The sequence below is a fragment of the Eulemur rufifrons genome, chromosome 7, assembly GCF_041146395.1.
Source record: "Eulemur rufifrons isolate Redbay chromosome 7, OSU_ERuf_1, whole genome shotgun sequence".
NCBI classification, from domain to species: Eukaryota; Metazoa; Chordata; class Mammalia; order Primates; family Lemuridae; genus Eulemur; species Eulemur rufifrons.
Window position 1 is genome coordinate 44,764,487 of NC_090989.1, and position 26,391 is coordinate 44,790,877.

Sequence of the window (26,391 nt, forward strand, 5' to 3'; positions counted from 1 at the left end):
CTCAGGTTGTATGGGAAGACTACAAAAGTTTTCAGGAATGATCATTATGTGTTTTGTGTTTAAGGGTCCTCTGGCGCCTGGTTAAAAAGGAACAGGGTGGATAATACAGACTTATATTTGAATCTCTGCCTTAAAATGTTTGTGTTGCTACTTATTTATCTTATTTTTATTTCATTTTTGCTTTTGTTTTCCCTCTGAAAAAAAATCCAGATTGTTATTTTTCCTCGAAAGCTTCAGAACCCTGCCAGGCAGAGCAACTGATTTTCACAACCCCTGACTGTGGCCTGGGCTCCCTGTTCCTTGGGAGAGGGAGAGGTGAAGTGGAGGACCAAGCTCCTCCTCTAGTGCAGAGACACACTGCACCACTTGTCCTGGGAAACCTTCCCCAGGGACTGTCTTTATTGCTCCACCCTCATCAGGCACTCACATAAATTGTTAAAGCCACAACCCTGTGAACAGCCTTCATTAGCACCCAGAAAATGTGGCCTATTGTAGCAAAGCTAATTCCTATCATAAGTCCTTTAGCAGAAGGGGTTCGTGATGGGCCTGTAATAATGTAAAGAATTTTTACAAAGAGGAAGGGGAAGCGGGAAGGGAGGGAGGGAGGCAGAGCCACTGGAGGAGGGGTAAGCAGGCAACCGAGATGGCCCCAGAGCCTATCCATACGCAGTCCTTGGCCACCTGAAAGGAGAGGAACTTCACCCAACCAGGAAAATAGGAACTCAGGCTTAACGGCCCCTCCAGAATCCTGAGTCTCTTCAGTATAATGTATAAGAAAAAAGAGTTAAGTGAAGTTTAGGTGGAGTTTCATGGATTAGAGAAAATGCAAAGGGTGTTATGCAGAAAGGAAAAAAAGAAAGGCAAGGTGGAGGATAAAGGCAATAAGCATGCTTTAGTGGTGTGATGGCTAATGTTATGTCAACTTGTCCAGGCCATGGTGCACAGATATGTGGTCAAACATTATTCTGGATGTTTCTTTGAGCGTGTTTTTGGATGAGATTCACATTTATTTATTTATTTATTTATTTTTTTGAGACAGAGTCTCACTCTGTTGCCCAGGCTAGAGTGAGTGCCGTGGCATCAGCCTAGCTCACAGCAACCTCAAACTCCTGAGCTCAAGCGATCCTCCTGTCTCAGCCTCCCGAGTAGCTGGGACTACAGGCATGCACCACCATGCCCGGCTAATTTTTTCTATATATATTTTTAGCTGTCCATATAATTTCTTTCTATTTTTAGTAGAGATGGGGTCTCGCTCTTGCTCAGGCTGGTCTCGAACTCCTGAGCTCAAACGATCCACCCACCTCAGCCTCCTAGAGTGCTAGGATTACAGGCGTGAGCCACCGCGCCCGGCCGAGATTCACATTTAAATTGGTGGACTTTGAGGAAGGCAGTTTGCCCTCCATCATGTGGGTGGGCCTCATCTAATCAGTGGATGCTCTTAATAGGACAAAAGGCTGACCTCTCCCAGCAGACAGGAATTGCAGATTTGAGGCTTGCCATTCTCCATATTCACCAATTCCTTAAAATAAAACTACACACAATAAACACACACACGCACACACACACCCTCTTGGTTCAGTTTCTCTGGAGAACCCTAATACAAGTAGGTTGTGATCAACAGGCTACAAAGGGAGGGACTTAAAGCTGGGGAACAAAACACAGGGATATAGCATCAAGCCAAACTGTGGCTCCATTTGGCAAGCATTTGGATACCAACCTCACTCTTGGCCCCATCTTAATTTCCCACTATTATTTTCTCTTTGCTAACTTTTAAAAAATTCTAACTGAATTCATCCCATTATAGTTTATGCATTATTACACATCACCTTAATTCCTTTTGGAGACAAGTTATTAGTATAAATAAATCAGTAAATAGATTTTCATCATTTGAAGCAACTATGTAAAGCTAGATTTAGACTTTCTACATATAAGGAAGGGACATATGAATTACACAAATCTAAGAAGAAAATGATGAAGAGATATAGATAATAAATGACATGAAATTTAAAAAGATGTGCAGTAGAAGTCCAAGTGTGTATGCAAGGAAGGGAAATATTTTACTAATAGGACAGAAAGTATTGAAATTAATCCAGAGGATAAAACATCAGACCACAGAGACATAAGCAAGAACCAAAAACTCTTTATTAAAAAAAAGAGATGAATTACAGAAAAGAGAAAAGGTGTCTTGTGTTAGTATGCCCACCTAAATTTGTATGAACATGTCAGGTAGACAGCTAGGGACCTCTGGCCCCTTCTGGGGATAAGGCAGGCGACTGCCACACCTAGAGGAGGAAGGAACACTCCACAAATCTGCCAATCAGAACTTAGCTCACCAACTGCAAAAGAATGCAGAGGACTCTCTAGCCCACAGGCCAAGCAGCATCGGTACAACAGAGTCTGGAAAGGGACTTAGAAAAACTGGCTTTCAGAGAGGCTCATGGGAGATCCACATGTGTAGTGAGACTCAGGTCATATAACTCCCAACTGTCCAAAGTGGTTCCATGGTGACATCTGAGCCATGAGGGAGGTCCCAATCAGACACTATAAAACAAGACTCAGATCATAACTAAGGTTTCTCTTTTGCTACAACAATGGGTCTGGCCATCATCTCTGGCGTGTGTATCTTGCTCTGTAAACTCATATCTTGTTCTTCCTCTATAATCCTATATTTCTCACCTCATTTTCATGCTTGCCTTGCTTTCAGTGTGTCTGGTCATTCTTCGGCCAAGAGCACACCAAGAATCAGCATTTCAAGACTGCAACCCAACAAATATCATATAATTAAAATGTTTTCTGATAGAAAGTTAAAGGGTTCAGGGTGAAGATATATAAATAATGAGAACATGATGCTGTGTTGTCTTTGTACATACGTATACTTTTAACTCTAAGATATTTTTCTGAACTAATAAAAATTCTGGCACAATTTCATGCTATATCAATAAGAGGAGTTTGTGGCATTTCTGACTTTACCTAAGATTGTAGTAAAGTGCTAAAAAATTGAGGAACAAACAGTGAACTCAGAATGTCATACCTCAAAGCAGAGTAAAAATGAGAGGGCTCCACCCCACCTACCCACACAAGAACCTGGCTAGGGTTAAACCCAAACCATATAACAACATTAAAGGGAAGCCCAAAGATTTCAGGAAGAAGCATTCTTCATCTGTGACCCTGTTTTCCTAAATAGAAAGTGTCCTTCAGTCTCATTTCCTTGCTCACTTGTGTTGTATGTCACACCAGTCAGACCATGAAGTGATGAGGCTGAGGTGGCAGCCCATGGACCATGTGAGAATCCAGGGAGGAGGCCAGACATTTTCTCCAAGCCTCAGGTTGGCTCATTCCTTCTGTTGAACATCCTTTAATTTGGTGGGGATGAGCGGGGAATAGGAAGGGGTTGTGGGTTTCTGTTCTTTAACCAGGTTACTTTCCTTTCATTTCCCTGTTTTGCTGATCACCAAGAAAACTACCTTGAGGTTTTCCAACCACTGATAGCATTTCTTTCAAATTGTGACTAAAATATAATTTGAAGAAAACATAAAGTAGAGCTATAAAAACTAGAATGTCATTTTTTTTTAAAGTTTCTTTCTGTACAAACACAAATATGCTCAAGTTCCTCTAGAACCCATGAGGTGTCTTCACATTTGAACCAGAGGGCTGCTGTGTTTAGAAAACAGCCTCAGATACAGTGGTCAAAGTGTTAGATGGTTTTTGATTTAAATGTAACTTCTAAACTCTCAAACAAAAACTGTAGAGTTTTTTTTTAAAATGTGCACACATCTGGGACATCGTCCAGCACTCACCTTTTTAAATACTTTCCTCATATACCTTGAAGTGTACAAAATCTGTCTGACATGACAGTTTGCATTTAATGAACAATAGTTTTACTTATTAGTATTACTTATTTTACTTTATTAGATAGAAAAGATACTTGGGTACCACACAGAAAGTTTTATGAAGCTTTAAGCGCTATCAGAACTTACTAAAGAACTCTCTTTCCTGAGCACATCTAACTTCTTAGAGTTAAAACTAGCTAGATGATAACATGTATTTAATTAATCTTATCACTGAAAGCTGGTTGTTCTAGGTCCCTTTCCAGACTCTGTTGTAGTGATGCTGCTTGGCCCCTGGGCTAGAGAGTCCTCTGCATTCTTTTGCAGTTGGTGAGCTAAGTTCTGATTGGCAGATTTGTGGAGTGTTCCTTCCTCCTCTAGGTGTGGCAGTCGCCTGCCTTATCCCCAGAAGGGGCCAGAGGTCCCTAGCTGTCTGCCTAACACAAACTAGAGATACTTATCGTTCATGGATTTGTCTGCTACACCTTAACACATGTTTTCCCCTGACTTACTCTATCAGGGACTGAAAGGTGAAATAATTCATCAACCACAAATGTGCTTCAGTCTAGTCCCTCTCTTTAGTGTTTTTTTTTCTTTGCGAATATTGTTCTATAATTGGGTCCATTGATATTTATACCTTTTTTATATTCACATTTTAAGTACTCTTCTTTTTCTTATTTTATGTTTTTAGATGTGAATTCCATGCTGGCTGGTATGAATATCATAACTCCTCCATTTTTTAAATTTGTACTTGACTGGGATAGGGATCATTTTTCACTTTCTGAAGCATTAAGTGTATCTCTCTTATACAGAATATATTTGGGTTTGGCTTTATAGTCCCATCTGAAATATTTTAACAGTATGATATAATACTTGTATCTATTGATATGAAAGGGTACGTTTGCTATATTTATTGACATGATCAGTATATTTGTTATATAGCTTTTTCATATTATTTTATATTATTTTTTGAATTCATAAAGTTTCTCACTTTGGTTTATATTTCTATTCTAGTGATTACTTTTATTATATCTTTATTTAATATCTTATTTCTCTATTTGTTTAGACAGTATCCATTAGTTTCCTCTAAAACCAATGGGAAATTAGCATACTTTCATTTCCTTCCCTGTAGAGGTAAAAACGCAAGCTTTATTGTTATTATATTTTCTTTCTTTATTAAGGCATTCTGCTTTATTCTCCACTTTCAATTTTAGTCCTTCAAAGTATAAAAATGTTCCTCAGAGTTCAGTGGGAAATAAGTAAGAAAAGAAAAACAAAAAAAGAAAATACAAAGTATAAAAATGTATACACTATTTGGACAAGCAATTTTTTGATTACATGCTGCTGATTTTATACTCCTAAAATATGCTCTGTTATTTGTGAATTAAATACCAGCATAATTGTACTAATTAATCATGGACATAATGAATAACACACAAAAACAGAGCTTCTGAAATGATAAAAAAAAAATTTTACCCTTCACACACACCCCCTGGACTATAGACACGCTACATTCAATACCCCAATTTAGATGAATAGTCCTCAATCTTTTCAGGATTGTGTACCCTTTGAGAGTCAAATTAACATTATTTGCTCTCGGCATTGCTGACATTTTCTCATGATTTCAGGCAACTAACAGTTCAGAGACTCCCTAAGAACTCAAGACGCTAAGAAGCCTGCCTTAGATAGTCAACATTACTAGAACTATAAACAATAACAATTTCATAATCTTCCAGTAATAAGTGAGAAATGAAACAGCATGGAGTTTATATCTTTGACAAGATATAAACAGCATAGGCTCATTAATCATGGTCGATTAAATACGTAATAACTCCTTTAGATATCTTTCCAACCCACAGCATAGTTCACCAAAGGCCAGATTTCGAATAGTTCTTTCATCTTCCCTCCTCTCCTGCCTCCCTCTCCTCTTCTTCTGTCCTGTTCTCTGCCTCTCTCTTTCCCCTTCCTCCCTACTCCCTCTTTTTCCGCTCTCCCTCCTTCTTTCTCACTTCATTTTCTCTTCCATTCCACTCCCCCCAAAAAACCCAGAGGTTAGATTTTCTTGAGCAAACCTGCTCCACCTACTGGTTCTTTGAAGAATTTCATATTTAAGCACAGTTTAAGAAACTGGAGACAAAATCTGATGTTAATGGAAATAATTTTATTACTTAAATTTTAGTACCTGAGAAGACCTTGTTAATTTATAGACTATGATTGTTTTTAAAAATCTCAATTTAATTCCCAATTTTTCAAACATGTTAACATGTATTTTAACAACTTTTATTTGGAAACAATCACTGTAATATTATAACCCTTATTACAATCACACCCAACTTGTCCCTTTCCATTTCCTTCTTCCCCATTCCATTGGTTGGGGCAGCTGTTTCTCAGCCTTCTTCCCTGACACCTCATTTCCTGCTCATTTCTCTGCCCCCAGTTCAGTTTGTGACCATCTTTTCTTATTACACTGCATGCACTTCCTTGGGTGGTTCACATTCTTCTACTTCTTTACACAAATAATTGGTAAATTTATGTTTCTGGACTGAACTCTCTGAGCTCTAGACTCACATCTCTAAATACTGGTGTAGATGGCTTACAGGTATTTCAAGCTCACCAAAACCACTCTCCTCGTTTTTTTAAATGACATCTAACCTGTTCCAATTATCTATTGCTGTGTAACAAACCACCCCAAATTTAGTGACATAAAACAGCAACCATTTTTTCATGCTCACAGATTCCATGAGTCAGAAATTCGGATAGGCCCAGCAGGGATGGCTTGTCTCTGCTCCACACACTAGGGCATCAGCTGAAAAGACTGTCTTTTGCTGTTACAAGGGAGATAACATATCGCCCACACATTACTAAATGAGGGGCGGGTAGGGGGCCGGGGGTAAAGATGACAGTAGGTCCTTATTCTTTGCTTCCTAGAAACACATTATTTTTAAGTATGTTGAATAGCATATAAGATCAAGTACATGTTAAATAATAATTACTTTTAGCAGAAGTAAGTTTACTTGTATTGATGTGGATATTAAAATGTTCTTTGAGGCTATCTTGTGAACTAGTTATTTTTAATAGTTAAAGTATAACTTGAGCTACAAGAAATTGATGTTATGTTGAATTCGCATATTAAACTCATTGTTAGCAGGATGTCAAGAAACAGGTATAGAACACCTCACCAAGTTGGAAAACGGAAGCAACTTTGATCGGACCTGAACATAGATAAATCGCTATAAAGACTTTTATATATGAAAGCATTATTCGCTTGCTATTAAATAACAGAGGCATCTAACCCATGCAATTTGTGAACTTTAGTGTGATACTTCCCAGCCATTTCATAAGCAAATGCATCCATGACAGAGTCAATGTTGCAACTCTAAATGACTATAAAGTCAATTTGCTTTCCTACGTGGCTATATTTGCACCAAGTCATTGAAACCGTGGTAGGTTAGATTATGACAGTTTTATGCTCAAACAAGTTTTGAGATGTGAAAGCAAATTAACAGGTGGAGGATTCTTTAAAATACTGACTGAATGAGTTTAAACTCTAGAATAGAACCAGATACATTGATCGGAAGATGGAATGCAGTTTAATTACCTTGCTCTACTAGAATGTGTTAGTGTGTATCCAGTATAAAAACACCTTCAGAAACAGGTCTGTGAGGTTTGATGTTGTATAACTCATGACTTGGTTTCAGGTAACAATACAAGGGGATTTAGTCAAGCTATTTGTAAATGTCTAAGCATCACTAACTTAAATGTGCTAATTTAGGTTTATTACAAAATTAGAACTTTACATGTGTTTCTTTGGGAAGAAGGACTAAATTTTAAAATGTGGGATTTCAATACATAACTAATACTTGTAGTGGGGATAATACATCCCTGAAAATAATTTCTAAATGGGCTTTTAAGAGATGTATACTGGGAACTTCTGTCTTCACCAACTAAGAATGAGATAGTTGAACACACAGCCTAACAATACTAAGCTTAATACCACAATATATAGCAACACAGCACTGGAAAACAAAAGTTAACAGGTCATTCATTAGGTAGTGGGTATTATAAATAAGAAAAGACCCACCTTAAATATTTTGTAATAAGTGCAGTGTATGTGGCATGACTGTGAATACAGACTATGTTGAGAGCAATACTGAAAGTAAAATGTGCTGAAGGGGTAGAGAGATTGATTCTTAGAGGAGATTGAACTGAGCATAAAGGATGGGACAGGAGGATGAGAGATTCCAAGCAAAGACAGTAGCAGCCCGAGCAAAGGCCAGAAAGGACATAATTCAGGGGAAAGAAGTTCAGAAAAAATGCTGAGTGTTGGATACACAGTCTGAGGCTGAAGTGCATGGGAGAAATGTAGAAGATAAGGCTGAAAAGAGAGGTAGAGGCCGGGCGCGGTGGCTCACGCCTGTCATCCTAGCACTCTGGGAGGCTGAGGCAGGAGGATCGCTTGAGGTCAGGAGTTTGAGACCAGCCTGAGCAAGAGCGAGACCCCGTCTCTACTAAAAATAGAAAGAAATTATCTGGCCAACTAAAAACATATATGTAAAAAATTAGCCGGGCATGGTGGTGCATACCTGTAGTCCCAACTACTCGGGAGGCTGAGGCAGTAGGATCGCTTAAGTCAAGGAGTTTGAGGTTGCTGTGAGCTAGGCTGACACCACAGCACTCACTCTAGCCCTGGCAACAAAGTGAGACTTTGTCTCAAAAAAAAAAAAAAAAAAAAAAAAAAGAAGAGAGGTAGAGGTCAGACTGACTTTAGACTCTTTTCTGGAGAAGGGTAGTGATATGGGATTTAGGGAAATAATTCTGAAGGGAGAGAATGGAGGTCACAATGACAAGGCAGGGAGGGTATTGCAAAAGCTCAAGTAAAAGAGAACATGAGAACAAAGTAGGGTGGTGACAATGGGCAGAGGAAGAAAATCAAGAGAGTGCAATGGTAGACTCAACAGGAATTGATTACAGCAATGAGGAAGGGAAAGAGTCCAACCTAGTTTTGTGGTTCTGAGTGTGAAAGGCTATGTGGAGGCTGTGATGATGACCACAAATTCCTTGACATTTCTCCCATCCATTGAGAGTTGGGATTCAATTTCCTTCCCCTTGAATGTGGAACTGGCCTTAATGACTCACTTGTAACCAATGGAAGGTGAGGGAAGTGACACTCCGTAACAGGCTAGGTCAGAAAACAACCATCCTACTTCTGCTTTGTTCTGTGGAATTCACGTTCTGAGCCACCTGTAGGCACTGCAGCCTGCAGTCCCAGCCGAGCCTAGCTTTTGAGTCATCTCAAAGCCTACGCCAGATGTGAGTGAAAAACCTGCAGATGATTCCTGCCTGGATGAATTGTAAGAGCAAAAGACACATGGAAGGATAAGTCATAAAGAAACATTATTTGGCTTTCATATCTGGCACTCTTTAGCATGAAGTACTAAATACTTAAAGTACTTAAATACTCAGCTGACTAGGTGGGTAAGCAAAGTACAGTGATGGACAGAAAGTAGTGGTGAGAAATTTGCTCCAGAGCATTTACATCTCTCCCCCTCAGCCACCCCCTCAGCCCCCCACCATAATATGCATGCATAAGAGAGCAGGAGTTAGGTGTTCAGGCCATTTGGAGGTGCACGCTGGTCTTCTAGTAGACTCAGAATAGACATCAATAAGAATTTGAAAGAGAAATTCACTTTGAATCACAGTAGAATGATCTATTTTCCAATGGTTATGCAATTATTTTCCAGACATAGCCACATCCATAGTAGAAATACATGGTTATTGAAGAACGTAAAAACAGATGCACAAAAAATGTTTGAAATTTCATCTTAATCCAGTCTCCAATAGCCTTAAACACAGTAGGCTAGTCAATCTAGATAAGTGCCTACTTTTTAAAAGGTAAACAGGTTTATTTGAACTTTCGTTCCTATATGCCTACGGTTTTTCCCCAACATCAGCTTTGTTGAAGTATTATTCACATATATAGTAAAATTCATTGATTTTAAATGTCAAGTTCAATGAGTTTTGATAAATGTATAGTCTGGTAACCACCACTACAATCAAGATACAGAACATTTCCATCACCTCAAAATATTCTTTTGTTCCCTTTCACAGCGGATTCCACATCCCCAGCCCCTGGGAACCATTAATCTGCTTTCTGTCATTAAAGTTTTGACTTTTCTAGATTTTTATATAGTGTTTAAGAAAAAAACTCAAACTGTGTTTTTCCTCTGCTCTCACAGAAACACAATAATCATTCAACACAGAAGACTTCTGCGACCAAATGTGTGTAGGTTTTTCCCCACACATCAAGCAAGTGGACACCAGCAGGTATCCTCTAATTCAATTCCATTTGGATGCTATCTTCCTGGAGGTAGTATCAGATCCCACAGGTTGAGGCTCAGTCCCACAAGACTGCCCCCTACCTTCAGAAACCTGTCCTAAGTCTGGCCCTCCAGAACTTCTGACCAACCAGCTTCAAATTGGGGCTCCCATGGCCCACTTTTTGGGTTCGATTAATTTGCTAGAGTGGCTCACAGAACTCAGAGAAACTTACATTTGCCAGTTTATTATAAAGGACATTACAAAGGATACAGATGAAGAGATGCACAGAGCAAGGCATAGGAGAAGGGGTGCGGAGCTTCCATGCCCTCCCTGGGCACGCCACCTTCCAGGAGCCTCCACATGGTCAGCTATCTGGAAGCTCTCCGGACCCTGTCCTCTGGGCCCTTTATGGAGATTTCATTGGATAGGCATGATTGACAATCATGTAGAAATCCAATTGAACAAAAAGGGTATGATCTAAACCCAGCAAAACCTGTCTGTTCAGATTTTTCCTGGCCTCCCTATGAAGTGTTCCTTCCTCCAGGATATGGGGCAGGACCCTTTCTGGAATGAGGATCTTATGAACCACAATCAGATTAGACTCCTGAGATTCTGTTTCCTGAGGCCTGCTTCTGATGCCTAAAGTGTCCTAATGTTATAAGACTGGGGCTATGGGAGTTATGAGCCAGGAACTGTCAACAAAACCCAACATATATATTGTTTGGCTTCTTTCACTTGGCATAATGCTTTTGATGTTCATATATGTTGTGTTTAGCAATAGCTACTGCTTTTCATTGCTGATTAGTATTTTAATGTATGCATATATGAGACATTGTTTATCCATTAACCTGCTGTGGGCCGCTTGGGCTGTTTCTAATTTTTGGCTGAGTAAAGCTGCTCTAAAAATTGAGTACAAAACTTATACTTCTCTTGAGTAAAATACCTAGGAATGAGGAACTATAGTGTTAGTATAGCTGACCCTCGAACAACACGGGTTTGAACTGCAAGGGTCCACTTATACGTGGGTTTTCTTCCGCCTCTGCCACCCCTGAGACAGCAAGACAAACCCCTTCTCCTCCTCCTCAGCCTACTCAAAGTAAAGATGAAGATGAAGACCTTTATGATGGTCAACTTCACCTTAACAGTAAATATATTTTCTCTTCCATATGATTTTCTTAACATTTTCTTTTCTCTCTCTTTATGGTAAGAATACAGTATATAATACATATATGAAATATGTGCTAATCGACTATTATCGATAAGGTTTCCAGTCAACAGCAGGCTATTAGTTCAGTTTTTGGGGAGTCAAAAGTTATACATGGATTTTCGACTGTGCAGGTGGTCATTTCCACCCAATGTTGTTCCAGGGTGAACTGTACTAAAAAATATTTGTGTTTTCCTGTATCAATTATCTTGACAAAATGAAAAATACGAATATTTCTTAGTCTTATTTCATGATAAAATTTATTAGCAGATCTTTTGTAAGGCAGATGAAGAATTCATACATTTTCCAGCCTTTATAAGAGCCACACGCAATCACATACATTCGACATATTCCATGATAATGCTTAATATACATGAGATACTATTCCTTGCAAACTTCAATACATCATGACTCAAATAAACTAATACAGTCATATTACTATATGAACAAAAAAGTCAAACATTAAGAATCCTGTTGTGATTTTTTTCTTAAGAGCAAAAGAGTTGCAAAATCTCTAATTTGAAAGAGGATAATTTCAATTAGTCCATTTTACCAAGAAATACATGTATAAAACGCCTACATGCTTCTCACACTATCTACATTTGCTTTAATTAAAGAATAAAATTATTTCCCATTTCATTTTGCAAATGAGAAACATTTCCTAAATTTACAACATCCCTAAGATTGTTCTTAGTCTAAACTTCCATGCAGAAATATCGGGAATAGGAAACTTTAAATATCAGAATCCAGGGATATAAGCTTTCACATTCAAAGGTGAAGAGAATTCCAACGTTAACAAAGTATGGTTCCATAAAAATCAAAATACAACTTAGACATCCCTTATTTAGGTAACAGTAATGTCACTTTAGAGTTAATAACTACAGATAATCACTGAATTATAACACATGCAGAGTTTAAGAAAATTTCAAGTGCTCCTAAATACCTATCATTATAAAAGTGAATATTCACTTTACATTATTACAGTCTCTAGAGAAAGACCTATAAAGATTGTCAAAGAGACCTCAGCAATGAAAAAGTAAAACTTTCACCTTCAAGTTGTGTTACAAAATTACTAACAAGTCTCAGCTTCACTGAATGAATCAAAATTTGCCATAACAGATTTTTGTGGCAGAAACCAAAACTTTAAAAAATACATGAAACAAAAATAAGATGTTTCCTCATACATATAATCCTATTTATATTCCCTTATCTCAATACTTGGAAATTCAGTGTCATATTTTATAAAGTAACCATATAAAATTATTTTAAAAGTATAAACGAGTTTTATATCAGCTCTGACAATCTGCCATCCCACCACTCATCACTGACAGCATCCAAAACATTTTACCATCTGCCAAAGAGGTGGGGTCCAGAGTGGAGAAGACTAGAGCACTAAGGCACAGGTAACTAACTGCCACACGGTGGCAACAGTGCCGGCCAGTGGAATTGGGGGCACATATCCTGTGTCCTCCAAACCCCAGCACGCTGCTCTGCCTGCATCAGTGTACCCAGTCCCTTGGATGGCGCAGAACTTCCAGAATTTCAGCTTCTTTAGAATTCTCTGAGGGTGAATGCATGTATTCCCATCTACATATGTCCAAAACAGAAACAAAAATTGTAATAATAAAAAATGACACATACAACTCTTTACTTAAAATAAAGGAAAAATAAAATCGTAAGGGTAAAAGTTTTTGTCTCCACTGTGACTAATGTGCCTTGCATCCACTAGACCTCTAAAAAATATGTTCTGGTAAAGAAATTTTCTCATTAATTTTTTGAAATTATTCTTAATAATTCTTGGGCAAATAATTAACAGCTCAGAGCCAAAATACATTTTTAAGATAAACGAGAGTTTCATAAAGTATAGAACCTCAGATGATCCAAGGACACATTTTATTTCTTTAGCTTATCACTTGTGTATAGGTCTTCCCAGAAAAACAGAGGTCAAACTCACCCTTCCCCGTAAAGATCATGACTCAGCTTATCTTCTCTCTCCCTCTATTCTCTCCCTGCAGTCACACAGAGTTGTTATTTACCCTGTCACCCCTTAAAAAATACAATTTGATTTGCCCCTGATTTTCTCATAAAATTAGCAAAGTCAAAACCAACAAAGTCTTAGGTAAGACATCTGCAGTGTTAACTTTCATATTTTGTGCAGGTTAGGGAATTGGGGAGAGGGGTGGATAACTACTATGGTGAGTCATCTCCTTACCGGGCAGTTAGAGGTAAAGACATCAAGATGCTTTCGATCCTGGATCCTGGAGTGAAGAGGCCAAACTTTGTGCCCCGATCATACACCAGATTAAATTCTACATACCTGACATAAAGAAATCAAATAACATTAAGGGCCAGTTGAGTAAAATTTTTCTAAAGACTAGCCCACAGCAAATATTTAAAAGAGGGCTTCTACCCCTCAACTCCCATTAGCTGGAACTGGCACAAAGAACACCAGCCTACAGCCAATTGAGGTTCCTCCATCTGGACAGGCAGAAATAAAAGGGTATTCTACCCACCAAACAATAGGATACAGATTCTGCTTCAACAGGGCAGTTACAAAACAAAAAGGCTATGTTTTCCCATAAATAAACAGAATGGACACAAAGCTGAGAACTTTAAGGCACAAAAAAAATTAAGAAATGGCATCCTTCCTCAGGAGAACCCAGCTCCTTCTGGCCCTCCTCACAGTCTGAGATGTTTCAGAGTGGAATATTTCATTTCACTGCCTATAACTCACAAGTACTACTACTAAGACAATGTAAAACTTCTGTAACTGAAAGACCAAGCACAGCTAACAGTAATCTATTAATAATGACTAAGATATTCTAGATATTCCTCTTTCTTAAAGTAGTTAACAGCATTAATAAGCAGTCATATAATTCAGTCCACCTGCAGATTAACAACAATCATAATAAAAGGCAGAGTTTTCAGTTACAGTGCTCAGTTTTATTTTTTAAGAAAAATATCCTTAACATCAACTAAAATCTCATTCAGTGTATTAGTTTTCCCTTAACTGCCACAGTCATATCTGGATTCCATACAGCTTAAACATCTGTATCTCCTTTTAACATCATGGGATGTAAAAGCGTCTCTTCTCTCCAATTTTAAAAGGATAATTTCTACTACTCAAAGGAATTTAGACTGATTCATAAATCTGGAAATTTTAATAAAAAGTTCCCTTTCAGATCATTTCTCAACTCATTCAGAAACTACTCTCTTGGTCTAAACTTCTCTTAGATACTCTCATTTATCCCACTGGTTACTGTCTTTAAGCCCACCTATAGCAAACTATTCTCTAGAATCCCATAGTACTTCAATTTTTAAAAAGCACTTTTTTGTGTGTGAAAATTTGTCAAAGGCCCTACAGAAATTTAAATATTAATAACTGCATCCATGGATCCTTTACTAGTTCTCACTGTTTATCATTGACTTTTATATACTAATAACTATTTAATACCTTCCTATGTCTAATTCAAAAGATAAGTGATGCTTCTGAACATTTTCCTAAGACCATAGAAAAGAATTTCATCTCACCCAATATTACCTTTCTGAAACATGATCTCTAAGGGATGGCTACGATTCCCTAGTTTGTACTGACATATTTGAAGACCTACGTCAAATGCCCTTGTCATGAGCTCCCTAAATGAATTTTCTGCAGGATCACTCTGTTCCATTCCTCTTTTGAGTGAATGATGCACCTTTCTCTACATTAGGCTCTCTGCCTCCCACCAGGTGGAGATCACTTAGACCTGTTCTGATCCTTTGTACGCATTTATCTTCTCTGACATGCCTGTAAATTATAGACTTTAACTAATTCCCTTCAGTCTCACTGATGCCTAAATTTTATCCTGTTGCTCCTTCCCAAAATACAACAAAACAAAATAAGTTAAAGGTCTTTAATGTCTATTCCCCTATGAAAAAGATGACTGAAAGACAGAGAACAGTAGTAACTGCGGGCACGAGACTGGATGAGATTGCCAAACAGGAGACTGCAGAGTCAAAAGGGAACCAGACTGGCCATGAAAGGGAGACTCATATTGGGAGGGGGTAGGGCAGGGGAAAGTGGAGAAGAGCAACCGTAAAGGACAGAGACAACTGATTATGACTGTAGTACACAAAACCAAAGACAGTGCTGACAACCTCGGGGAAGAGCTGGAGTTATCTGAAGCCCCAGAGCTTACTGCCATGTTAAGGCTCAGAGATAAGGGAGGCAGAAGGAGGCTTTCTTTGAAGAACAGTCACATACCATAATCTAACTCTTCACACTTCTGCCTAACTCACAACACCAGAGATGCAATGATACATACACATTGGAACTTTCAGAATGACTTGTCATTAAATAATGTTAAAAAAAAAAATTATTCCAATGTCTAAGAAGTTTTAAAGGCTTCACCTAATTAGTATGCACAAAATCTGCCAGCTTTCCACATGAAATCTTGTGCAAAACTAGAACACCTTACTTTCCATAGACTTTTACGTTGTCCTCTTAGGTATGTCTTCCCCACTGAACTGTGAGCCTCTTCAGCAGGCCTGTTATGCCCACCTTGATAGTCAGGACAGTGCCTGACCACAGGGGCCCACAACAAGTGTCAAGTGCAAGAAGGAAGGAGTGGTAAAGGCATATCTGAGAAATTACATGGAAACAAACAAACAAAATGTCCCCGAACTCATGCATTAACTAAAAAATTTCTAAAAACAAAACTTAATCAATTCTCAGTTGCCCAAGTTAATAAATGAGGACCAGATAGCACAGGCAATCATAGGAAAGAATAAATACATTTATCTCTAGACTTGGAACATTATTTAAGTTGACCTCTCAGGGCAAAAGCTTTACCTCCTTAGTACTCAAAGCTTCGTATGCCTGAGAGAGAATTAACACAAATGAGATAATCCATTTTACACACAGGGACCAGTACTGTACAGAAAATTAATGGCAATGAGAAATTGACACGGGCCGGCAGGCTGAATGATTTGGAGCTGATTCACAAGTACACCCTGAGTGAAGATGAGCTCATATTGGTCCCTCAGCTGAGCTCCCCAAGCTCAGTGCAGAGCAGGGTGGCTGACTGAGTACTGTGGTAAGAAGCACAAGCCTGCTTCAACTACTTAACTTACTCTATGCACAGAAAAGACTGTAAGTTTTAAAGTCACAATGACCCAGTTCCACATCTCAGGTCTTCTATTTGCCAGTTATGTAATCGTGGGCAAGGGACTTCCTCTCTGAGGGTAAGTTTGATCATCTGCAAAATGATGATTCCCTCTCACAGGTTTGTTGAGGAAATTAGATGCAAAATGCCTAACATAGTGGCTGGCACATAGTAATGGCTCCAAAATCAGTAAAATTTAACATTAAGTGTAAATAATTTCTGTAGCTGTTATTTCCATTAAATAACTTCCATGAAATCTTTAAGATGAATGAAAAAAGTTGTGATCCAAAATTACAAAGCAGCAAAAACATTAAATGATGCCCATATCTTGGCACAAGCATGGAGGGCATCACTGGAAAATGAACTAAAAGAAATCAGCAGAATTACATTCAGCAAGTACTTACTACCTGCCTACTCTGAGTCTCTAATGCATAGATAAACAAACTTTGCTACTCTTATAATGTTATTATACACAACGCCCTTTAATTTGGTTAATACCCATCCGGTGATAAGAAATTAACACAACTATCACAAAGCACCTGCCCAAGACAACACAATATGCATGATTATTATGGCTTCTCCACTTTCCCCAGTTATGCCATGAGGCAGTTCATTCCCCTATCACTCACCGTCCTCTTCTGAGCTGCTGCCACAGCTTCTCCTGGGGGGTGAATGAGTCATCACAGTGCTTTTTCACAAGAGGAATATAAGAAGGAACTACAGCCTGGGCACAGCTCTGCACAAAGCGAAATACCTCTTCCTGGGACGGAGAGTCAAGATCATCAAAAAAGATACCACCAATGCCCCTCCGCTCTCCACGATGGGCTATCAAGAAATAATCATCACACCTGGAAAACACAGCAGGGCCAAATCAGGGATAAAAGCGGGGGGAAAAGACATGAAAATCAACGTGAAACTTTCAGGTCACAGCACCACCCTCAACTAATGCCAGCATGGTGTCCTTACTTCCTGTCCAGCTATCAAAATGAAACTAGGACTTTAGACAAATTATCTGCAGATATAACCAATGTAGAAAATGCTTATACTCTTATCTGTAAAGCAACCAGACAATTTAACACAAATCTATCTTAAAGGATGTGGAACTCTAAGAATTTTAGTAAAAAGAGAAACAGAGTCCAATATTTATACTGCATTTCTTGAAACAAGCAATGCTGCCGTCCTCAGAAGCACTAACGCTTTTGCAGGAGGCAGGGGGATAGGAATCTTCTACAAACAGTAACATCAAACAGGGTGCAAACCCAAGCTTTCTCTAGTTTTTTTTTTTTTTGGCCAAAGGAAGATACTGTAAACAATCTCTAAGGTCTCTTTTAGCAATAAAATTTGATGGCTCTATAGCATGCACAACTGAGGGAAGGGCTGGTGGAAATAAATGTTCAGAGAATAAAAGTCTTCAAACATATTAAAGCTTACTCTTTCTTGTGAGTCAGCACATGAAACTGTTAATCTGTTCTCAAGTCTTTTCCCCGCTATGTCTATTAGATCAGGTTTCCTAAGAAGCCCTTTCCTACATGCTAACCTTGTAGAATAGTTTGTGTCTTGGAAATAGTTATTTTGGTGATCTCTGCTCAATAAGAATCTCTAAATAGAAACATCTGTTCAATCAAAAACTAAACACACCTTAAGTAAAACCTCAAGAGCCTAAACTCAAAAATAAAAAAAAAAAAAAAAGGCAACAGATGCAAATCCCTAGAACTGATGCACTGGCATAACTCACTTCAATTGTGATTTGTTGGCATTCCTTTATATGCACATTTTATTAACACAATTTAAAAAGTATATCCTGAGCAAGGTTGTAATGTCAGCTTTTAACCCAAATCGTATTATTTCAAAAGCTATCTTCACAAAATTATAATATTAAGAAATTTACTAAGCACTTATATTAAAAACTTTTTAACTAGCCAGCATCCTATTTTATTAATACTGCTTAAATAAAGTTATCTCAGTAATAACTATAAGCAGAAACCAAAAAAAGAGAGTATCTATCCCACCAGTCCTCCTGGAAGGATGCTGAGTTCTGGGAGAGAGAGGGAAAAAAACCCTGTATATGGCTGTACAGTTTTCAGTGGTAATGTTAAATAAAGAAAAAAATATTCAAATGGTTTATCTTTTCTGAGGATTTTAAAGCTGAACTCCATGTTCTTGCATAAATGATATTAACATCCCACAATTATTAGCTCTAAAACAAAACAAAAAGATAAAAGTCCTTTCTATTCTTCCTTTTTCAGGAATGCCAATTAATTCTAAGCAAAATTGAGTACTTTACCCTTATTCCAAACAATTTATGCTGAGACTCCATTTGACATCTAACAAATATTCTGGGTCTTCTCACAAATTCTCATGTGGGATGAAAATTTAACATCACACCCTAGGATTAAAAATCCTGATTCTCAGGCATAGATCATCTTATGGTTTATATTCTACCATTCTAAATCATTAGGGATAAAAAAAAAAAAAAAAAAGATGCTACTACTCAATACATATTACAGACATCCAAATATTCCTAAGTAAATAATTTACTAAAACTATTTAAAACTGGTATTCCACTTCTTCTGGCGACCAAAGTAAGAAAACAATTCAATCTTTATAAACTGAGGAAGGTATTTAGTGACAGAACAGTTGCCTTTGGGACACACAGAAGGAATGGAATATTTTTGGGGGGTCATGAAAAGTTCAATACCTTTACCTACCATTTTTTAAATTTGGGGTAGAGATCTGGACCGTGCTGGTCACAAGCCTCCTTTAGAGTTCTGTGAAAATGGACAGCATCCTCTTGGTTCAAGTATGTTGGAGTGAGGTCACATCCACCACCAAACCACCAGTGCTTGCTACCTGCCAAATCAAGACGTGGGATTCTGAAGTAGACTTTGAGATTCAGCACACTACTGAGTATACTAGTGACCTTAAGTCAGCAGCTTAATTTGTTAAGCATGTAATGGGCGATAATCAAAAAACATTTAACTGAATATAGCATTCAAGGCCAGTAAGGTCAAAGCAGAAAAGAAGAGGTAAAAGCAGAGAGAAAATAAAGTAGGAAATTAAAAAGTGAGAGAGTAGAAACAGGCAGGGAAATGATATGCTGGCCAGTGAATGACAAAACACCAATGTGGATCAGACAGCGGCTCGCAATTCTGGCTGTCTATCAGAATCACATGAGGAGCTTAAAATACCTTTGCTAGATCACAATTTAAAACAAACAAAAAAAGCCACACATCTCTGGCCCAGGCATCTACAGTTTATAAAAACTCCTCAAGAGATTCTGACACTCCCTCTATTAAGAACCACTGCCACCCTTCCCCTTCCCCTAGAAAAAGTAAAAAAACACTTGCTGAGAGAGGTGGTTTACCATTTGAGAATAAATGTTTCATGTGCTTATTTAGGTCTGCAGGGTTGTCAATACCAGTTACCAACTTTTCAACATTAAAGGCTGAACCAAACTAAATGGCTTCAAAATCAAAAGTTAAAGCAGTGACTTTAAATGCCATCACGTGCAGAGACACCAACAGGCGTCGGCGTGGCACTGCACAGGTGCTCTGGCAGGGGGTACCAGATGGCCTGCTGATGGGCGACAGGCTGGAACTACGTGCACATGAAGCCTGATCAACTGCACCCCATTTTCAACCCACTGCTAATGCACTGCTGACCAAGAAAGCTATGCATGTGTTAAATATTTTCCAAAAGCAAGTTCTCAGTTTCAACTTAACCTCATATATAAGGTCTTCCCTTCAGGTGTAATGAATTTATATTTGCCAAGAACTCTAAAGTTCAGGTTCATCAAATCATTCCTTCTGTGTTGGAGGAAATATGGGAAGGTCAGAGTCAAACAATACCATTCTCGCTTTTCATGTCTAGTGTATAATCCATTGTATCTGCTAAGGAATAAGCCTTCATATGTCTCCTGAAAAACCTAGTTAAGACTATTTTTTCTCACTTTTAGAGGTTATGCCCTCTTATCTGTTTTACAACACACATTTTGCCCAATAATACTTTGCATGGCTCCGGAGACCCTTACCATCAGCTTCTTCTACTTCAAAGTATCTGTAGTTGAAATGGAAAGAAGGAGCATGAGGATTCTTGGGGTGGATAACGGAGCTCACGCCCATGGCAGTAAATGGCAATTTATCTGCAAAGTAAAACACATAGTGAGCTACATTCAATCACCTGGCTTAATACAAATTAACTCCAATGTGATTTCTGAATCAATTTTCAAAAGCTGCATTTTGTCCCTTAAAATATAATTTTTAAAAAGTAATTGTGAATATGCTTATCTGGCTTATGCACCCCAAATGGCTTTTTCCAGAAGAAATATTTGTTTTATAAATAAAACTTGTGGGGAAAATAAGGTTTCCAGGGACTACTACAGGCTGTCAAGATTGTCCAGTTTACCATCATTACTCTTCAGAATTCTTCCTCTGCTTCTCATTTGTTTTGCTGCTTCCGCAGAAAGATTTCCATGAATGACAGAAATGCTCACCCCAGCCTTTTCAAAAACACTCCCATCTTGAAGTATACAGCTGATGCCACCACCTCCTGTTTATAGAAATGTAAAATAAGGAGTAAGGATACTTACATAAGAAGTAAGTGCAAAACTGAAAACAACCCTTGTATGAAGGTGGTTATTTTTCTCCTCTGTTTCCCAAATCTTCTATAATATCAGTTTATATTTTTATATTTATATGTTTATAATGTTTATGTACAATAAAATTAGATAACCAATTTAGCTTTATGACATAAGCTACTGATGCTGGGCAAATACTGAACCTCCCCATATCACTGAACTGCATTATTTCTTCCATATTCTTATGCCATTATTTAAAATAAATCACTGGGAAAAAAACTGAAGATAGAACTACCATATGACCCAGCAATCCCACTGAGTATATCCAATGGAGGGGAAATCGGTATATTGAAACTGCACTCCCATGTTTATTGCAGGACCATTCACAGTAACCGAAATACAGAATCAACCTAAGTGTCCATCAACACATAAATGGATAAAGAAATTGTGGTACATATACACGATGGAATATTACATAGCCACAAAAAAGAATGAAATCCTGCCATTTGCAACAACATGGATGGAACTGGAGAACATTATGTTAAGTAAAATAAGCCAAGCACAGAAAGACAAATCTCACACGTTCTCACTCATATGTGGCAGCTAAATATTAAAAACAATTGATCTCATGGAGACAAAGTAGAATGACAGTCACCAGACGTTGGGAAAGGTAGTGGGGAGGGGGGGATAAAGTGGGGATGGTTAATGGGTACAAAAATACAGTTAGTTAGAATGAACAGTATTTGATAGCACAACAAAGTAACTATAATCAACAATAAGTTAGGGTATACTCTGTATGCTGTATCAAAACATCATATGTACCCTATAAAGATATATAACTATTATGTACTCATAATTAAAAATAAAAAAATTTTAAAAAGTAAAAAATAATAAATCACTGGAATATTCTCCCTTCAAATACCACTGTTCAGAATGGCATCCATCAGTTATGACATATGAGAGAAAGCTAAGGTTAAAAACAGGCATGGGTATACTTGAAGGGTGTTCTATTATTGCTAGATTTAAAAGCTCCATATTATTTCAAAATTTCTTTTCCTCAGTGTGCTGCTTGCCTTTTAATTTTATTTATAGGCAATTAAAAAACAGTAGATATTCAAACTCTTAAGGGATTCGGAACCTTAAACTCTAAAGTGAGACACACATCAATATTTAGGTATAAATTTAGTCTTACTATTAGTTTTTGCTTTTTAAGACACTAGGGTCACTGCAAGGGCATTGTTTCATGAAGGTTCATGTTTGGCTTGTTTTATTTCTAAGAACTTTTAGAACTGGATGGGACATAAAATGAACCAGTACAGCCCTCGTATATTCTAAATGAGAAAACTGAGGTTCAGAGAGGCAAAATACCTTATCTGAAATTACACAGCTGCCAAATGGCTGAAACAGTATGTCTCAATGCTGTCTATGTTTCAGACAACATTCTTAGCACTTTACATACCTTCATCTCATTTAATCTTCAAACTTTCATACATATACATGTGTGTGTATGTGTGTGTATATATATTTATATATAAATTTTCATCTCATTTCATCAGTGGAAAAACAGAGGCACAAAAAAGTTAAGTAACTTCCAAAGGTCAAACAACTAGTCTAGGACTGAAGGTTGTGTCCTACCTAGTTCAATAGTCTTCACTTTAAAACATTACAAAATGGAAAACACTATGAAAATTAGATATAACTTCATTTAATATATGTGTGGCAGTATCACAGCTCAAAATCTGCTGGTGAGAAATTGCTGTTGTATTTCCAGCTAGGAACGGTAAGGAATCCTTCAAGTTTATGATCAAGATGTGGGGTAACAACATGGTCATGAATATGACTCCACGAGAACTAGGTTTTGATACTTAAGTATTTTAGCACTGGAGAGAAAGATTTTCCTAGCAGGAAATCTGATGGGTGCATTTGGTAGTGCTACTGATAAACCAATCAAATATATTTTGTGCAACAGGAAACAGAAGTGGGGAGATTCTTACACAATGAGACCCTCAGCTGGAGGCGTCTGGCTGACGCTCATGGTCCGCAGAAGCTGAGTTCTTTCCATCTCCCAAGGAGGAAAGAGGGCAAATGCATCCCCACAAGCAGATGAAATCTGTTCAATAATCTACTGAAATCTTGTTCAATAACAAACTTTGGACACTCAAGCTTGTTGGCTGCAAACACTCTTTAAGATTTCTACAAAAAATGCCATTATGGAATTGCAAAGATGTTGAGATGCCCAGTACTACAGTGACAGCAGATCTGGGTCCACACCTGCAAGCAGAGAGCTGATGACCCTTTCAGTCAATCTTCATAACGGCCTCCCCTCTGTGGGGACCCCCTAGCTACCCTTATCCCACATCGTGGGCCATTTAATTCTGCCTGCAACCTAGGGCCCGACCTTCTCCCCTCATCTCCACCTCCCGCTAGGGGCCGATCTCCTTACCTTCCTTCCTCTCCCACCGGTCCACAGAGAAGCTGGCGACCCCATCTACCTGTGCCAGCGCCTGGCACACCTGGGCCTGGGTCTCCAGGATCAGCAGCTCCATCTTGGTCTTCATGTCGCCCGGCCTCCTCCGCAGCTCGCGCAGATCAGTCACCGGCGCGGCCATGAAGCCGCTGCAGCGGCGGGCCAGCTCATCCTCCTCCGGTTTCTCCAGCGACGGGCTCCGGGCCCCCGAGCTCTTGGGCACCATCTCCGCCTGCTGCACATGCCCAAAGGCGGCGGCACCCAGCCCCGCCACCCCACTCAGCGCCGCTGCCAGTCCGGTCCGCAGCCAGGGGCCGCCTCTCGCCGTCGGGCCGTGCCCCAGCGCGCGGCTCTGCACGGTGCCATGGGTGCCAGGGAGCCGGCAGATAGGTCCGGCTGCGCTGCGCTGGGACCAAGCACGCAGCTCTCCGCAGCCGCCCCGCGCCGCGCGCCACCAGGGCCCTGCGCTCGTCCTGCTCAGGTGCAAGGCCATGCTTCCGGCTCCAGCGCTGTCACCTGGGACAGTGTCCGCGTCCCAGAACCCGTCCTCTGAGGCCCGGGGAGCTCTCGAGCCGGCGAGCGCACAGGCAGAAGGCGCCTTTGCGGAAAAGCGCGGCTGCCGGGCGGGCCCGGGCGGCGCGGGGGATGCTGGGAGCTGTAGTCTGGGCCCCTATCGCCGCCTGCAGCGGCCGCGCGCGGGGCGGGAGATTAGAATCCACCGCGCCCAGGAGGGCGGGCCGACGGCGAGAAGGCTGGGGCGAGGACGCTGCGAGAGGGCTGTGGAAGCGAAGGGAGAGATAAAAGAGGCGGTCTTGTCACGTACACCCCCGGGCCTGCTGTAGGTAGCCACAGGGAGAAGACAAAGTAGGCCTGGGAGGCTGAGGACGAACTGGGGCAGAAATATGGCACAGATCCTCGTCCCACTTTGAGTTTGTAGAATACGGATCCTGGCCCGGCATCTGTAGACCACTTTAACGCGGGTCCTGGTCCTCTAGAGCTACGGTCCCCAACCCCCGGGCTGCGGCCTGGTACCGGTCCGTGGCCTGTTAGGAACCGGCCGCACCGCCGCCTGAGGTCTTCCCCACCCCCCACCCCCGTTCGTGGAATAATTGTCTTCCATGAAACCCAGGAAGCCGGCACAGCAGGAGGTGAGCGGCGGGCGAGCAAGCGAAGCTTCAGGGGTATTTACAGCCGCTCCACAAAGCTCACCTCACGGCCTGAGCTCCGCCTCCCGTGGGGACGGCTGCTCTAGCGCTTCTAGAGCTCGTAGTAGTGGAGGCGGAGCCTAGGTAACTCTTTGCCTACGAGCGAGTTTCTAAAGGGAGTGGGAAAAGCTAGGAAAGGGTCTCTAAAAGAATCTAGGAAAAAGACTTTCTGGGAGCTAGTCCACATCACCGTTCTGTTCCTAAGATCTTGCCAGGCCTTGCTTCTACGGTGCCCACTTGATTATTTTAGAACTAGGAAGAGCAAATTGACTGTTGCACTTAACCAGCATAAAATTCCTGATCTGGTGTATTTTGGTGATTAAGAAATTTTAAAATATGCTACTATTGTAGAGTCTTCCCAAATATTTCTCTCATTTAATATCTCCAACGACTGTAAACTAGGCAGGGCCTACATCCGTCCTCCTTCCTCCATCTCTGTCTTCCTCCCTCTGCCCCCACCCTCCACACTTTCAAGAGTTGAAGGAACAAGCTAACAGATTTGATATGCAGGGTACCCCACCAACCCCGCAACCATGCCTAGCTCCATGGTTCCTGGACATAAAAGTGTAAGAACTATTGTCATGGGCTAATTTGTCTTGTAAGTCTCAAGGATAATTTTAATTTCTTGTAGTAGATAATAATTTAAGCCACTGGTGGCTATTCCCACATATTTTCCCTTAGTGACTAGATGCACTGATGGAACTTCAATAGCTATGGTTCAGACCAGTTGTTAAAGCCAGCGTATCTTATCCGTCCACGACTGCATCTGGCCACACTCACCCTGGGACACAGTGTTGGCTGGGTGGACGTGCTTGCCCAAGCCCAGTAGCTGAGAGTCAATGGAAGGCAAAGCCTGGATTCAGAAGTGAGTAAATGACTTTTAGGGAAGAAAAATCATTACCTTTTAGCCACAGTGTAAACTGCCAGGAGGCCAAATCAGAAGAGAAGGAAAGGAAGTAAGAATTTTCATTCTAGGAAAGGTTGTTTGCCTCTTCTGGATATCTGTGATAGGATTGGGGTGGCCTGGTGATAATAAGTGAATCTTGTTAATGAAAAGGAACCTCTCTGCCCCATTTAGAAACCCCTTCATGATTGCTCTGATTCTGCGAATACCCATAAAGTTAGTAAAAGCTAAGTAAGAACAGGCTGTTTTGAACATTTGCCCAATCACAAAGGCTGGTCCTGAGCAAATTGTGTACTAGCTTCCAGGTTTCCATCCCTCCCTCCTTAGTCTCTCTATGCTAAGGGCCTCTCTCTCATTTTCTCCTCTGGTTCCCAGAACCTTTTTTACCATCAACCTGTTACGCAATGCTTGAGAAAGGCCTGGCTGAGCACCTTGGCTCAGGCCTATAATCCCAGGGAGGAGAAGATCGCTTGAGTCCAGGAGTTCAAGGCCGCAGTGATCTATGATTGGATTGTGCCACTGCACTCCAGCCTGGGTGACAGAGCAAGACTTCTCTAAAAAAAATAAAATTTTTTTTTTTTTTTAAAAAGAAGAAAGGCCTTAATAGCTTCGTTAGTGTGAGTTTAAATCACCTGCCTAAGCATTCAATCTGCATTGCTTTGTAGCTTTTTTATATGACCCTATGAGCCAAAAAGATTCTGACTAGCCTTATATAGACTTGCTAGGTATAGGTATATAAATATCAT

General features: G+C 39.9%; 1 protein-coding gene across 1 annotated transcript; it reads right to left on the reverse strand.

Moving 5' to 3' along the window:
* Nucleotides 1–11,586: 11,586 nt before the first annotated feature.
* Nucleotides 11,587–24,092, reverse strand: CPOX (coproporphyrinogen oxidase). The gene is made up of 7 exons (XM_069472527.1): nucleotides 23,513–24,092; nucleotides 20,898–21,041; nucleotides 20,524–20,634; nucleotides 19,202–19,343; nucleotides 17,123–17,341; nucleotides 13,562–13,666; nucleotides 11,587–12,936 (listed from the first exon to the last, which is right to left on the reverse strand). Exons 1-7 carry the CDS (start codon nucleotides 24,027–24,029, stop codon nucleotides 12,849–12,851), a joined length of 1,326 nt encoding a protein of 441 aa, XP_069328628.1. The 5' UTR covers nucleotides 24,030–24,092; the 3' UTR covers nucleotides 11,587–12,848.
* Between the last annotated feature and the right edge of the window lie 2,299 nt (nucleotides 24,093–26,391).